The sequence below is a fragment of the Rhincodon typus genome, chromosome 40, assembly GCF_021869965.1.
Source record: "Rhincodon typus isolate 14 chromosome 40, sRhiTyp1.1, whole genome shotgun sequence".
In the NCBI taxonomy this organism is placed as follows: Eukaryota; Metazoa; Chordata; class Chondrichthyes; order Orectolobiformes; family Rhincodontidae; genus Rhincodon; species Rhincodon typus.
Genome location: NC_063371.1, coordinates 3,461,933 through 3,475,964, shown reverse-complemented (window position 1 = coordinate 3,475,964; position 14,032 = coordinate 3,461,933). Strand labels below are relative to the sequence as shown.

At 47.8% G+C, this 14,032-nt stretch overlaps 2 protein-coding genes across 6 annotated transcripts in view; one reads left to right on the top strand and one right to left on the bottom strand.

Annotated features, from left to right (window-relative positions):
* Window positions 1-14,032, bottom strand: part of LOC109924482 (phosphoglycerate mutase 2-like) — a 77,135-nt gene that overhangs the window by 4,837 nt on the left and 58,266 nt on the right. The window lies entirely within an intron of this gene.
* LOC109926081 (poly(ADP-ribose) glycohydrolase-like) overlaps window positions 1-14,032 on the top strand; it is a 30,580-nt gene that overhangs the window by 378 nt on the left and 16,170 nt on the right. For 2 of the 5 annotated variants that reach the window (XM_048618734.1, XM_048618735.1), the window contains exons 2-8: window positions 4,508-4,711; window positions 6,348-6,476; window positions 7,016-7,096; window positions 7,692-7,766; window positions 10,260-10,349; window positions 11,386-11,546; window positions 12,650-12,729. In XM_048618734.1, coding sequence (XP_048474691.1) covers window positions 4,511-4,711; window positions 6,348-6,476; window positions 7,016-7,096; window positions 7,692-7,766; window positions 10,260-10,349; window positions 11,386-11,546; window positions 12,650-12,729 — 817 coding nt within the window. In that variant the 5' untranslated portion in view covers window positions 4,508-4,510. Of the gene's footprint in view, window positions 1-473; window positions 762-4,427; window positions 4,712-6,347; window positions 6,477-7,015; window positions 7,097-7,691; window positions 7,767-10,259; window positions 10,350-11,385; window positions 11,547-12,649; window positions 12,730-14,032 lie in introns of those variants that run through there. The other 3 variants (XM_048618731.1, XM_048618732.1, XM_048618733.1) reach the window with 3 other exon arrangements.

Genomic DNA, 14,032 nt, shown 5'->3' with positions numbered 1-14,032 from the left:
TGGGAGTGAAGGGGAGGGGATGGGAAAGGATGGGATGGGAGGGGAGGGGAGGTCGAGAGGGGTGGAGGAGAAGAGATATTGGAGGTGTAGAGAGAATCTGTAAGAGCTACTTTGGTTTTTTTTGAGGCATCTCAGATCTGTGGATGAGTATGTCTGCCCATAGCTCCTTTGCCAACCTGACTAAATGCCCCTGGGGTGGGGGGAGCAGTCTTAAACCTAGAACATCTGTGACACACTTTCACCACCTCCATTCGACTTGCCAAGAGTGCTGCTCACCTGGCAACTGGTTAATCCTGCACCGGGCTGCCAACTCCCACCCGGGTATCACTGAAAGCTCAGAAAGAGGCCGTTCAGCGACCCAATATCAGTGCTCTCCCTCCAGACTGGTTTGGCACACTCTTAAGCACTACATTCCAAATCCTACCTTTTCAGTAAAAAAGATACTCCCTCTCCATTCCAATGAAGGGAGTAGTGCATTGCTAATGTCACTGGTTTAGTCGCTCCCAGGGTAATGTTCTAGGGACATGGGTCCAAACCTCACTGTGGCAGGTGGAGGCCCTTCAACCCATCGAGTCTACTTAATGACGCAAATTCTGCAGTAAAGCATCCCACAGATTCAGTCCTGTCGGAGAGAAGAAATTCCTCCTCATCTCTGTCTTAAATGGGCGACCCCTTGCTCTGAGATTACACCTCCTGGTCCTCGACTCTCCCACTAGGGGAAAAACAACTTCTCCTGTGCCTATCAATAATGTTACATGCATGTGAGTGTTTAAATGATCTTTACACATTTGCCAGAGGCCTTCTGCTTTATATTTAAAGCCAAATATTTGTCCCAAAAAAAGACAGCAGGGCTGACCCTTCAAAGGGCTTCCGATTTTTAAGAATTCCCTTAGCTGGATTCTCATGAACAATCACTAACTGCTTGGATAAAAAGTACGGTATGTGATGGTTGTCTGTGGGTCTAGCTTAGTTTGGAAGCTGGATGCTTTGTGCCGATGTTTAACCAGCAGCCTGTTTTTGTAGGCCCCAAAATCTCTCAGCCGAGTGATGGTAAATGGGGAGAGGCCAATGGCGCACAGATGCCAATCCCTGGTGAACAGAAAATATAAAACTCCTCAAGGAATCACTGTCAAGGGAGGAGAGAGAGAGAGAGACAGAGAGAGATGGTAAACAGTGGCAAAGAGAGCTAGAATTGGAGAAGCAGATGTTTTGGCTCTCCATGTTTTTTCCTTTATTGACTCATGGGATGTTGGGCCAGCATTCAGTGATAAAGAGAGGCTGGATAAGCTCAGAGATAAGGCAGTGTGGAGCTGGAAGAACACAGCAGGCCAGGTAACATCAGAGGAGCAGGAAAGTTGACGTTTCGGGTCAGGAACCTCTCTCTGGCTCCAGCATCGGCAGTTCTTACTATCTCTGGATAAGCTCAAGTTGTTTTCTCTGGAGCAGAGAAGGTTGGGAGGTGTGTAAGATTATGAGGGGTAAGGACGTGGTGGATAGCAAGTAGCTGTTCCCCTTAGTTGAAGGGTCAATAACAATGTGGCGGGGGGGGGGGGAATCCTTTTAAGCTGAAGGGGGGGAAGTATGGGGGGGGGGGGGCGTGAATTTGAGGAAAAAATGTTTTCACCCCCAGGGTATTGGGGCCTGGAATGCACTGCCTGGGAGAGTAGTTGAGGCAGGAAATCTCACACCCTTTAAAAGTATTTGGATGAACACTTGAAGTGTTATAGCATTCAAGGCTTTGGGCCTAGTGCAAGAAAGTCTGACTGCTGTATTTAATACTGTATTTTTGGCAGTACAGACTCAATGGGCTGAAGGCCCTCTTCTGTACTGTATGATTTATTGCCGCCGCCCCCCTTAGAGAAGGTGGGGGTGAGCCCCTGCAATCCGTGTGGTGTAGGGACACCAACAGAGTGCCGTTAGGAAGGAGTTCCAGGATTCTGACTCAGCGATACTGAAGGAACGGCCAATATATTTCCAAGTCGGGGACAGTAAGGGGCTCGGAGGATGAACTTGCAGGGGGGTGGTGTTCCCATGTACCTGCTGCCCTTGACCTTCTGGATGGAAGTGGATCGTGGGTTTGGAAGGTGCTGTCTGACGGGCCTCGGTGAGTTGCTGCAGTGCATCTTGTAAACGGTACACACTGCTGTTACTGAGCATCAGTGATGGGGGGAGTGGATGTTTGTGGATGTGGTGCCAATCAAGCGGGGGCTGCTTTGTCCTGGATGGTGTCCCCATCTGGGGCAATTGGGGAGTATTCCATCACATTCCTGACTTGTGTTTCAGTGTAATAAAGACTGCAGAAAGTTCGAGCACAGAGGAATTTGGGGAAGCTTTGTCTATAAATCAAAAAAAGCCAGCATCCAAGTTCAGCGGGGAATAGGGTAGGTCAATGGAACGTTGACCTTTATTTCAGAGGGAATGAAGTATAAAAGTGGGGAGATTTTGCTAAAACTGCACAAGGCATTAGTTGGACCACAGCTGGAATACTGTGAACAGTTTTGGGGCCCCGTTTCTAAGGAAAGATAGACTGGCCGTCGGAGGCAGCCCACAGTAGGTTCACTCGCCTGATCCCAGGTACGGAGCGAATTCTTATGAGGAGGGGCTGAGTAGCTCGGGGTCTGTTCTCATTTAGAGGAATGAGAGGTGACCATATTGAAACGGACAAGATTGTTAAAGGGACTGGACAGGGGAGATGTGCAGAGATTGTGTCCCCTTATGGGAGAGTCTAGGACCAGAGGATGTAATCTCAGAATAAGGTGTTGCGTATTGAAGACAGAGGTGAGGAATTTCTTCTCTCTGAGGGGAGTAAATCTTTGGAATTCTTTATCACAGAGGGCTGTACGGATTTGGTCATTAAGTATATTCAACGTTGAGATAGATCAGATTTTTAATCAGTTAGGGAATTGAAGGTTATGGGGGGATAAAGCTGGTAAATTGATTTGAGGATTATGAGGTCAGCTATGCTGTCATCGACTTGATGGGCTGAATGGCCTACTCTGCTCCTATGTTTTACGGTATCATAGAACACCACATTACATGAAGAAATAATTTCTATTGAGTCAGCTTACCCCAGTGGTGACATCAGCTGGCTCTGACATTGCTGCTGGTGGGTAATAACTGTATTGCCAGTCCCAGGTCAAACTGATGTGCTGGAAGGCTATCAGACAAATATAGCATCCCTTCCTCAACCAAGGCGGCCAGTGGCTACCACTTTAGGACACGTAGAAATGCCCACCCCTGGAGGGAGATGAGGTGTGTGCCTTTAGCTTCCCATAGCTTGCAGTGGAAAGTGCTGTGTTCAAGCAGTTACACACTGGCTGGCATTGGGAACATTAAACTGCCCGGTGTTTGTGCTCCAGATTGGAATCATGGAAAGAGGACCTTCAGCCCACTGTGAGTGTGCAGGTTCTTGGGAAGAATTCTCTGCTTGGCTGCACCACCCGCCCTGGTTCTTTCCCGAAGGCCTCCTGATGAGAACTCATTCCCTTTGGAACGTTGACACTGAGTCTGCTGTTTACTCTGCTACTGGCAGTCCATCCTTGTACCTACAGCAATTATTTTGAACTCTTCTCAAAAAGGGTAAACAATATCAGCTTCCCTAGTCTCTCCACATGATGTTGTGAATCCCCCCACGGACAGACGGAAGAAGAGAGACAAGATCGGGTTAGGATTATATTCACTGGAGTTTAGAAGAATGGGGGTGGAATCTCATAGAAACCTATCTAATTCTAACAGGGACTAGACAGGGTAAACACAGGAAGGATGTTCCTGATGGCGGAATGAATTAGTGAATGATTTTTATTGTCACATGTGTTTGGGAAAATACAGTGAAAAGTATTTTGTCACCACAATCTGTTGCCATTTCAGAGAGCATGCTAACATTGCCCCTTCCTATACTGAGCACACTCACATTGCCCCTTTTCTCCCTCCTGTCCTGAGCATGCTCACTTTGCCCCTTCCCTGCCCCCCCCAGCAATCCTGCTCTGAGCATGCTCACAATGTCCCTTTCCTCCAACCACCTCCCCCCCCAAATCCTGCCCTGAGCGTGCTCACATTGCCCCTTCACCCGATCTAGTCTGAGCATTTCCAGAACCAGGGGGTCACAGTCTAATGAATATGGCGTTGGACTGAGATGAGGAGAAATGGCTTCACCCAGAGAGTGGGGGAGCCTGTAGAATTCTCTGCCACAGAAAGCGGTCAGTGCCAAAACATTGAATGTTTTCAAGGAATTGGATGTAGTTCTTAGGAATAAAGGGGGGAATAGGGGACTGAGTTGGATGATCAGCCCATGATCGTATTAAATGAGGGAGGATGCCAGAGGGGCTGAATGACCTACACCTGCTGCTAATGTTGATGTTTCTAACCTGTTTGTAATTGGCGTTAATAGGGTTGAGGGTCTTTTTCATTTCCCCAACTTGCCTTTATAGTGAGTGCACTCACGCCCTTCACGTCCTCTTACAATTGGAGCCGTCCGTTTCATGTTGCCACTTCCCCGTCGCACCCCCAGGCTATGAACAAGGACGTGAGGGCCAAAAACCAAGATGCCGAGAATCCCGATGATGGTTGGCCGCCGCTTTCCCCGAGCCAGGTGCCACACCGTTCTGACAACAGTCGTCCGGCTGGTGATGGGCATCATTTTCCGAACGCCGTGTCAAGCTTCGGGGAGGTGCGAGCTCTCCACCCGGCAGCTAGCCACATTTTTTGTGTCCAGGTGGGTGAGATACAACCCTGCTGGAGAAAAATGGCAGGGGTGGGGGCGTGTACTTGGGGGAACCATGAAGATCGTACAATAGTTTTTTTTTATGGGATTTTCTATGGGATTGGTGCCCATCGGAAATGCCTACTTCAGGGTCAACTACCGTGGTTGAAAGTCTGGAGTCACATGTAGGCCAGACCAGGTAAGGATGGCAGGTTTTCTTCCCTAAAGGAATGTTAGTGAACCAGATGGATTTTAAAGCAGATTGAATTCAAATTTCATCATCGGCCACGGTGGGATTCAAATTCAGTCTCCGCTAGCCTGGGAGCTGCAGATTACAAGTCTAGTGATATTGCCACAGAGACACACAAAACAGGGTGACCAGTATCAGTCACTTTGTGGCACTGCCTGAGCCACATTCAATCTTGACATGTTTTGAAGTTCAGATTAGATCATAAATCTTTGGGCTGTGCTGTCAGTGGACATTAGAATTCACCCGCACACTGTGGGAATTTAACATTGTACAAGTCAGACTAGGTAGGGTGGAAGTTCGCCTACCACATACTTGGGTGAGATGCAAACGTGCCCAACAGCCTGGTTTCTCTTTGTAAACCCAATATTTTATCCCTTGTCAGAGGCCCATTTCTTTCATGTCCGCATGTAGCAAGACTTGGACAATCATCAGGTTTGAGTTAACACGTGACAAGTGGCATTTACACCAAACAAGTACTTGGGAAATGACCATCTTCATCATCACCCTCTTGACATTCAATGGTGTTACCATCACTGTATCTCCACACCGCATCCCCCCTACCCCCCACAAATTTCAACATCCTGGGGGTTACTGTCTCCAACAAGACAGAATCTAACCATCACCCCCTTGATGTTCAATGGTGTTGCCATCACTGAATCCCCCCATTATTAACATCCCATTACCAATGACCAGAATTTGAACTGGACTCACCGCATAAATGCAGCGGCTACAGGAGCAAGTCAGGCTGGAAATCCTGCAGCGGGTAACTCCCCTCCTGACTCCCCCCAAAGTCTGTCTACCATTGACAAGGCACAAGTCAGGAGGGTGATGGAATACTCCCCACTTGCCTTGGATAGGGGCAGCTCCAACAACACTTGAGAAGCTTGACACCATCCAGATCAAAGCAGCCCCCACTCGATTGGCCCCACATCCACAAACATCCCACTCCCCCCACCACCGACGCTCAGTAGCAGCAGTGTGTACCATCTACAAGATGCACTGCAGTAATTCACCAAGCCTCCTCAGACACCACCTTCCAAATCCACAACCACTTCCATCTGGAAGGACAAGGGCAGCAGGTACATGGGAATACCACCCCCTGCAAATTCACCCTCCGAGCCCCTCACCATCCCTGACTTGGAAATATATCGGCCATCCCTTCAGTGTTGCTGGGTTAAAATCCGAACTCCCTCCCTAACGGCACTGTGTGGGGGTCCCTACACCACACAGACTGCAGCGGTTCGAGCAGGCGGCTCACCCCCACCTTCTCAAGGGGGCAATTAGGGGGAAATGGGGCAATAAATGCTGGGCCCAGCTGTGTGAAGATAATTGCATTTGAATTGTTGAAACAATCGCCTAGACGGGTGTAGGTAATTCTGTGTATCACTCTTCATGTAGAAAGATGCCCTGGAAATGGGACAAGTGATACCTTTTGTGGTCGCAAGGGCGGCGGATGTCTGGAGTCATCATCACGTGAAAATGCCCTTTTCAAACCACAGCATGCAAACCAAGACCAGGGCAAGAATGGTAATGTAACAGGGAATGGTGGGCAATTTGTATTGTTACGGCCTGCCTCGACTCACCATCCCTTACCTCAACCAAGTTGGACAAACTTTCCCAGAAGGTTGAGACAGATCAGTGCCGTTGCAGGTCCCAGTAGCACCAGCACCGGACCACACCCACCACCCCCTCCCCCCATGCGGAATCGATCAACGTGCCAAGGGGAGGTGGCAAATTATATCACCAACCTTTTTTCTTTCCTCATTGTGCCTTAAGGGGAGGCAGGCATCGATAGCGAGGGTGACATTTGTTGCCCATACCTAGAACCCAGCGGCTCACTTGCCCGTTTCAGAGGGCCATTACGAGTCAACCACATTGCTGTGGGGTCTGGAGTCCAGACCAGGCTAAGGAGGGCAAATCTTCTTTGCTGAAGGGACACTAAAGAACCCAGTTGTTTTTCTTGTGATGATCAGTGATAGGTTAAAGGTCACCATTACTGCATGGCTTGATATTTCCAGATCTATGAATTGAATTTACATGCCACACCCTAAATCATTATCTTTCAGTATCGTACAGAGATTAAACGCTGGGATGTAATCAAAGGAGTTCTCGGCAAGGCCAAGTTTGAAACCTCGAAGGATTTGGAGGTAATAGCACTGATTAGTTTGTAACCTCTTCACAAAACTCCAGTTTTACCATTTACTTGTTGTACAATAGCCCACTTCAGCTCCTGATTCATTCACCGTGATCCCAGATTGATGCTGGGTGTCTGAAACCATATTAAACAGGGCCAGAGAACTGCCAATGCTGGAGTCTGAGATAACACAGTGTGGAGCTGGAGGAACACAGCAGGCCAGGCATCATCAGAGGAGCAATAAAGCTGGCGTTTTGGGAAGGGTCCCGACCTGAAACGTCAACTTTCTTGCTCCTCTGATGCTGCTTGGCCTGCTGTGTTCCTCCAGCTCCACACTGTGTTATGTTAAACAGGCCAGATGTAAAAGCTGGAAATACACTGGGCTATATATTCCCAGGACATGGGACAGCACGGGTTTAGGTACAGTTCGAGAATGCAGCTCACTCCCACCTTCACAAGGGGGCAATTAGGGGATCGGAGCAGTAAGTGCTGGACCCAGCCAGCAACGCCCACATCTGAAACAATTGAGTAATGACCTTGGGGGTGGGAGAAGACTGCAAACCATTTGCTTGATGTGTTCCCACTTGTTTTCCCTGCTTATTTCACAGAGTGCTATTAAAGAGTACAATCAAAAATATGCCCATCTCTGGAATTTCTCAGGACTCCACGAATTCTTCAAGCAGGTGAGGTCAAGCCTTTCCAATATGATCCAACATCGACCTGGCTGATCTCCCTCTGTCAGAGAACCAAAAGGATAGTAACAAGTTGGCAGAGTGAGCAGATGAGGTTCAGTGCAGACAGAAGTGTGAGGTGATGCACTTTGGTCAGAAAAGCATGGAAACATAGTATAAAATAAGGAGTACAATTCTAAAGGGAGCAGAGGGAGCTCGGGGTGTAGGAACACAGATCACTGAAGGTGGCAGGACAAGTGGAGACAGCAGTTAATAAAATAGCCAGCATTTTTGGCTTTATTAATATGAGGATAGAGTACAAGAGCAGGGAGGTGATGTTGACCTGGTATAAGACACCTGTTAGACCCCAGCTGGAGTACTGCGTACAGTTGTGGGCACCACATTACGGGAAAGATGTAAACACATTGGAGGGAGAGCACAGAAGCGATTTACAAGAACGGTTCCAGTGATGAGGATACATTGAACAGCTTGGGACTGGACAGAGTAGAGAGGGAGAAGCTGTTTCTGTTTGTAGAAGGGATAAGAACGAGAGGGGAAATAGATTTTAAATGAAGCAAGTGTGACGTGAGAGAGAACTTTTTCGGCAAGCAAGTGGTTACAGTGTGGAATGCACTGCCTGGAAATGTGCTGGGAAGGGAGGGAAAGATCTATAGGGAGAGAATGGTGACTGACTGATTGACTGTGTGCAGTTTGCACGTTCTCCCCGTGTCTTTGCGGATTTTCTCCGGATGCTCCAGTTTCCTCCCACAATCCAAAGATGTGCAGGCTAGGTAGATTGTTCCAAAATGCCCATAGTGTCCAGGGATGTGTAAGGTGAGTGGATTAGCCATGGAAAGTGCACGGTTATGGGGGTAGGGTAGGGGTTAGGTGGGATGTTCTTCAGAGGGTAAATGCAGACCTGATGGGCCAAATAGCCTCTTTCCACATTCCATAGATTCCAAGAATGTGAAGGAAATGAAGTAGAATTCATTGAAGATCATAGACGAGGTGAGAGTTTGGTTGTTGAAATACACACAGGTATATTAGGGAGCACAGTGTACAACTTTTGTCTGCATTTATATAAATTATTTGAATGACCATATACAAAGCATGGTTAGTAAGTTTGCAGATGACCCCAAACTGGTGGGGCAGTGGATCAATTGACTCAATGGGCTCAGGAGTGGCAGATGGAGTTTAATTTAGATAAATGCGAGGTATTGTACTTTTGTAAAACAAACAAGGGCAGGACTTGTACAATTAAAAGTAGGGCCTTGGGTAGTGTTGTAGAACAGAGAGACCTACGGGTTCAGGTACATAATTCTTTGAAAGTTGTCTCACATATAGACAGGGTGGTTAAGAAGGTGGTTGACACTCTTGCCTTCATCGCTCAGACCTTTGAGTATAGGAGTTGGGACGTCATGTTGAGGTTGTACGGGACATTGGTGAGCCTTCTTCTGGAATACTGTGTCTGGTTCTGATCGCCGTTATAGGAAGGATATTATTAAACAAGTGAGGGTTCAAAAAAGATTTACCGGGATGTTTCCGGGAATGGAGGATTTGAGTTATAAGGAGAGGCTGGGACTTTTTTCACTGGAGCATAGGAGGTTTAGGGGTGACATTATAGAGGTTGATAAAATCATGAGGGGTATAGATAAGATGAATGGCAAAGGCCTTTCCCCTAGGGTAGGGGAATTCAAAGCTAGGGGGTGTATTTTTAAGGTGGGAGGGGAAAGATTTAAATAGGACGTGAGGGGACAACTTTTTTTTACCCAGAGTGGTTCGCATGTGGAATGAACTGCCAGAAAAAGTGGTGGATGTGGGCACAGTCACAACATTTAAAAGACATTTGGATAAGTACATGAATAAGAAATGTTTGAGGTGATATGGGCCAACCATGGGCATGTAGGACTAGTTTGGTTTTGGAACACAGTCAGCGTGGATTGGTTGGACTGAAGGATCTGTTTCCGTGCTGTATGCAGAGGTCAAGTTGATTTTGTGTTAAGAAACTGGTTTGACCTCAGCTGATGGGTGGTGACCATTGCTGAGTCCTGCACATTAGAGAGATTGTGAAGACCTCATACAGAATGGATTCAGGAATGCGAGATGTCACTGGGGAAGGTAGACTGGAGACACCCGGGATTGTAGTCCTTGGAGAAGAACAAGCTGAGCAAATGTGAGCCAAATCATAGAGCAAGTGGTGGTGGGGAGAGATGTGCTCCAGATGGAGAATGATAGAAGGAGGGAGATTGTGGGGGAACAGTTTAGAAAGGGTTGGAGAGGGGTACAGTTTGCAAGTCATTGGCGAAAGAAGCAATGGGAGACCCGAGAAGATGTTTTTTTTTCATGCAGTGAGTGGGTTAGAGCCTGGAATGTGCTGCCTCAGAGCGTGGACGAGGCAGGAACGATCCAGGCCTCTACAACATGGCCAAATGGCCTGCTGCTGCACTGTAACAATTTCTGCAGCTTCTGAATACTGTCCCTGACTACTTCCTCCCTTCTTTCTAGACACAAGGTGCAGAACGAGAGCGCTTACTGTGTTGCGTGCTCCCAGGCATGGCAAAACTGGCCCTAAGGTTACCAGAGCTTTGCTCCAAGGTTAGTAGAAGCCATCGGCAGGATTGAAAAAGAGGGAACTCAATGTTAAACTCCCTTGAGCCTTGCTCAGACCGCACACGGATACTGTCAACACTTCTAGTTGTCATACCATGAAAGGGGTAGACAGATTCTGGAAAGATTTAGAAGGATAATATCAGAAATGTGTAAGTATGGATATCAGGAAAGGATTGGCAGGCTGGGGCTCTGCCCTCTAGAAAACCAAAGGCCACCTAATAGAGGTGTTTAAAATCTGGGAAGGTTTTCGATGGAGTGGATACGGAGAGAATGACCCCTTTTGTTGGGGAAGAGCAGAACCAGAGGGTGTCAATATCAGGCACTCTCCACTCCCCAAGAAATCCCATTAGGAATTCAAGAAGGAACCCTGTTCCCCAGAGAGCGGAGGTAGAACGTGGGACTCGCTCCCACAGGGAGTGAATCGTATCAATGTGTATCAGGATAGGTGAAGGAATTGGCTGTTTTGGAGCAAGATGAGGTCTATCTTTGTGGCTCCGAGGCCATGTGAATCCTCATGGATGATGTAGGGATTGAATTAGGCCGTTCAGCCCATCTATTCGATGGAATCACTCTTGATGATAATCCTCAACTTCGCTCTCCTGCCCTTTCCCCGTGACCCTTGATCCCTTTCCTGATTGAAAACCTGTCTGTCTCAGCCTTGAACATATTTAATGACGCAGCCTCAACAGTACCCTGTGTAAAGAATTCTACAGATTCCCTAACCTGCTAAGAGAAGAAATTCCTCCTAATCTCTGAGACGATGCCCTCTGGTCCTAGACTCTCCCACGAGACGAAGTAGCCTGTAGTCCTGTCACGTATTCCAGCATTTGAAAACATGGAAGATTGATCTTTGGACATTGAGAGCTGGGTAGGTGGGAATTGAGGAGGGTGCGAGTGTGACAAGCACTGCCCTGAGTCGAGTGACCAGCTGTGATCAGACTGAATAGCCGTCCTTCCCATAGCAAGCCGCTTCTGGTAAGATAATGTTCCATTTGTTTATTTCTCTCTCTCTCCATTGCAGCCCATCCCGCTCCTGAGGCAAGGAAATCCCCAGGCCATCAGCATGTCCCAGGAGCAAATCTCCTGCCTCTTGGCAAATGCTTTCTTCTGCACCTTTCCCCATCGCAACAGCATGTACCCCAACTCGGAGTACAGCACATTCCCGGACATCAACTTCAGCAGGTCAGCGAGGCAGGGGCACGGACACATGGGTGCAGTGAGTACGTGGCCATCTCACTTCCTACCTACCACATCTGAGGGCTGTGCAGTTCAAGGATCTGAGACAGGATGGTGAAAAAAGTGTTTAGCACGCTTGTCTTCATTGCTGAAACCATTGAGTATAGGAGTTGGGACGTCATGTTGTGGCTGTAAGGCCACATTTCGAGTACTCTGCACAATCCTGGTCACCCTGCTATAGGATGTTGTTAAAATGGAATGGGCACAGGAAAGATTTACATGGATGTTACCGGGACTGGAGGGTTTGAGTTATAAGGAGAAGCTGGGACCCTTTTTTCCCTGGAGCATCAGAGTTTGAGAGGTGACCTTAGAGGTTTTTAAAATCATAAGTATCTTGGATAAGATAAATAATAAAGGTCTTTTCCCAGGGTAGGGGAGTCCAAAACTAGAGGACATAGATTTAAGGTGAGAGGGGAAAGATTTAAAAGGGGCCTGAGGGGCAACTTTTTCACGGAGGCTGGTACATGTATGGAATGAGCTACCAGAGGAAATGGAGGCTGGTACAACTACATCATTGAAAAGACATTTGGACAGGGTACATGAATACGAAGTTTAGAGGGATGTGGGCCAGAAGCAGGCAAGTGGGACTAATTTAGTTTGGGATTATGGACGAGTTGGACTGATGGGCCTGTTTCCGTGCCGTATGAGTCAATGACTGAGAGAGAGCCTCCAGCAGGGCAGCAATCGCCCTGCGCAAGACATGTTCTGCCCTGCAACACAGGTCCGAGAAGATCCCAAGGCTGCTGACTTGGAGACCGTTATCCCCATCTGCTTTTTTTTATTGCCCACTTCGCCAGCATGGCAAGGTGGTGGGAGCAGGGTACGCAGGTGGCCTATGGGAACCTGCTGTGCACAAACTGAGCCTCTGCTTGCTCTAAGATTACAACTGTTTTAGTTTTCTGGAAAGCAGGATTTACATGGCCACCTCTCACTATCAATTGATCCATTTTTTTTGGGGGAGGGTTGTGGGGCCATGATAGGCAAGGGGGTGACTGTTCCCAAGTAGGAATCTCTGCATCTGATCAGATACTTTCCTTCATTTTTCGTAGGCTGTTTGGAAACTCTTCGCCGAAGTTGTCTGAAAAGCTGAAGACTATTTTCTGCTACTTCAGTCAGGTCACAGAAAGCGGTACGTTCGATTTCTCTTCAGAGCCCATTTGGCGAGCAGCCAGTTGGACCTTTTGTTGTCCCTGCACCAAGAAAGAAATGATTACTTCCCTCTCGAGTGTTGACCGGATTTGTAGCCTTCACATTTACAGTGTAGCAAGAGTGACACACAGCCTTCTGGGGTTCTTTGATTCATTGAGTGGCTGAGTAAATGTAAAGGAGCCACACGAGTGAATGGAAGGTGGGCTGAGACTGAGAATTCCATAAACTCTATCCACGTGGAAGAAGTGCCTTTTCTGTTCGTCTACCAACAGATTCAGGAGTAAGAGTTATTAAGGAGTTGTTTTTAACCCTCTGAGGACAGCATTCAGTTGGGCAACGTGGGGCGAGGACTTTAGGAGAGGTGGATTGAGTTAGGCTCCAGCTGCTCTCCTTGTCCATGCTGCTTCCCTTGCCCCTTTGTTTTCCCTCTTCACCCACCTAAGGTTTGTCCTGCCCTTGTTCTGGATAAGATGTCTCTCCTATCTGCCCTCTCCCAGCTCACCTTGTTCGCCAAAGAGCCCCCCTCTGGTTTCTTCAACCACCCAACTTTCAATCCTGTTCTACCTGATAAATAGCTCCCTTGCCTTGGTGCAGTCTATCTCCCTTTGGAAACAGCATTAGTCAGAATAGGAGTAGGGCACTTGGCCCCTGCAACCTGCTCCACCATTCAACAGGAACATGGCTGATCTTATCCCACAATCCCCTGCCTTCTCACATGATCCCTGCATCCATCAACTCCACTGGTCCCTGAAAATCTCTTGATCTCTATCCTTAACGTGCTGAATCCGTGGTGGTTTTCCAGTCCTTGGCATCCTGGGGGAAGAGGATTTTCAGAAGTGGGGGAGGTGGCTGGCTGTTGGAAGGGGTAATATTCACCCTTCATTAGAATTAGGTTTTATTGTCACATGTCCGAGTACAGAGATACAAGAATGCGGTGAAAAGTGTACAATATCACCATTCATGGTGCCATCTTAAGTACAAAGTAGCTAGGTACAAAATCTTAGATGAAAAGTAGGAAATAAGTTAAAAGTTCAACATGACAGTTCTTCTCGGTTAAAAATTAGTCAATGAGAAATAAGTTCAAAATTAAAGTCCTTCTGCAGCCCCATGGCTAAAGTCGCTCGAGACTGAGCTTTCCCCACAAACCACCCCCAAATCCGATCTGACCAACCACCTTGCAACCGGAGTTCCACTCTTGAGCTGCCGGCTGCTTCTCCAATGCAGCTGACCTCCAGAGCTCTTCCTGGGTGTACTGTCTGCCCCGTGGCCAACCACCAATTCTT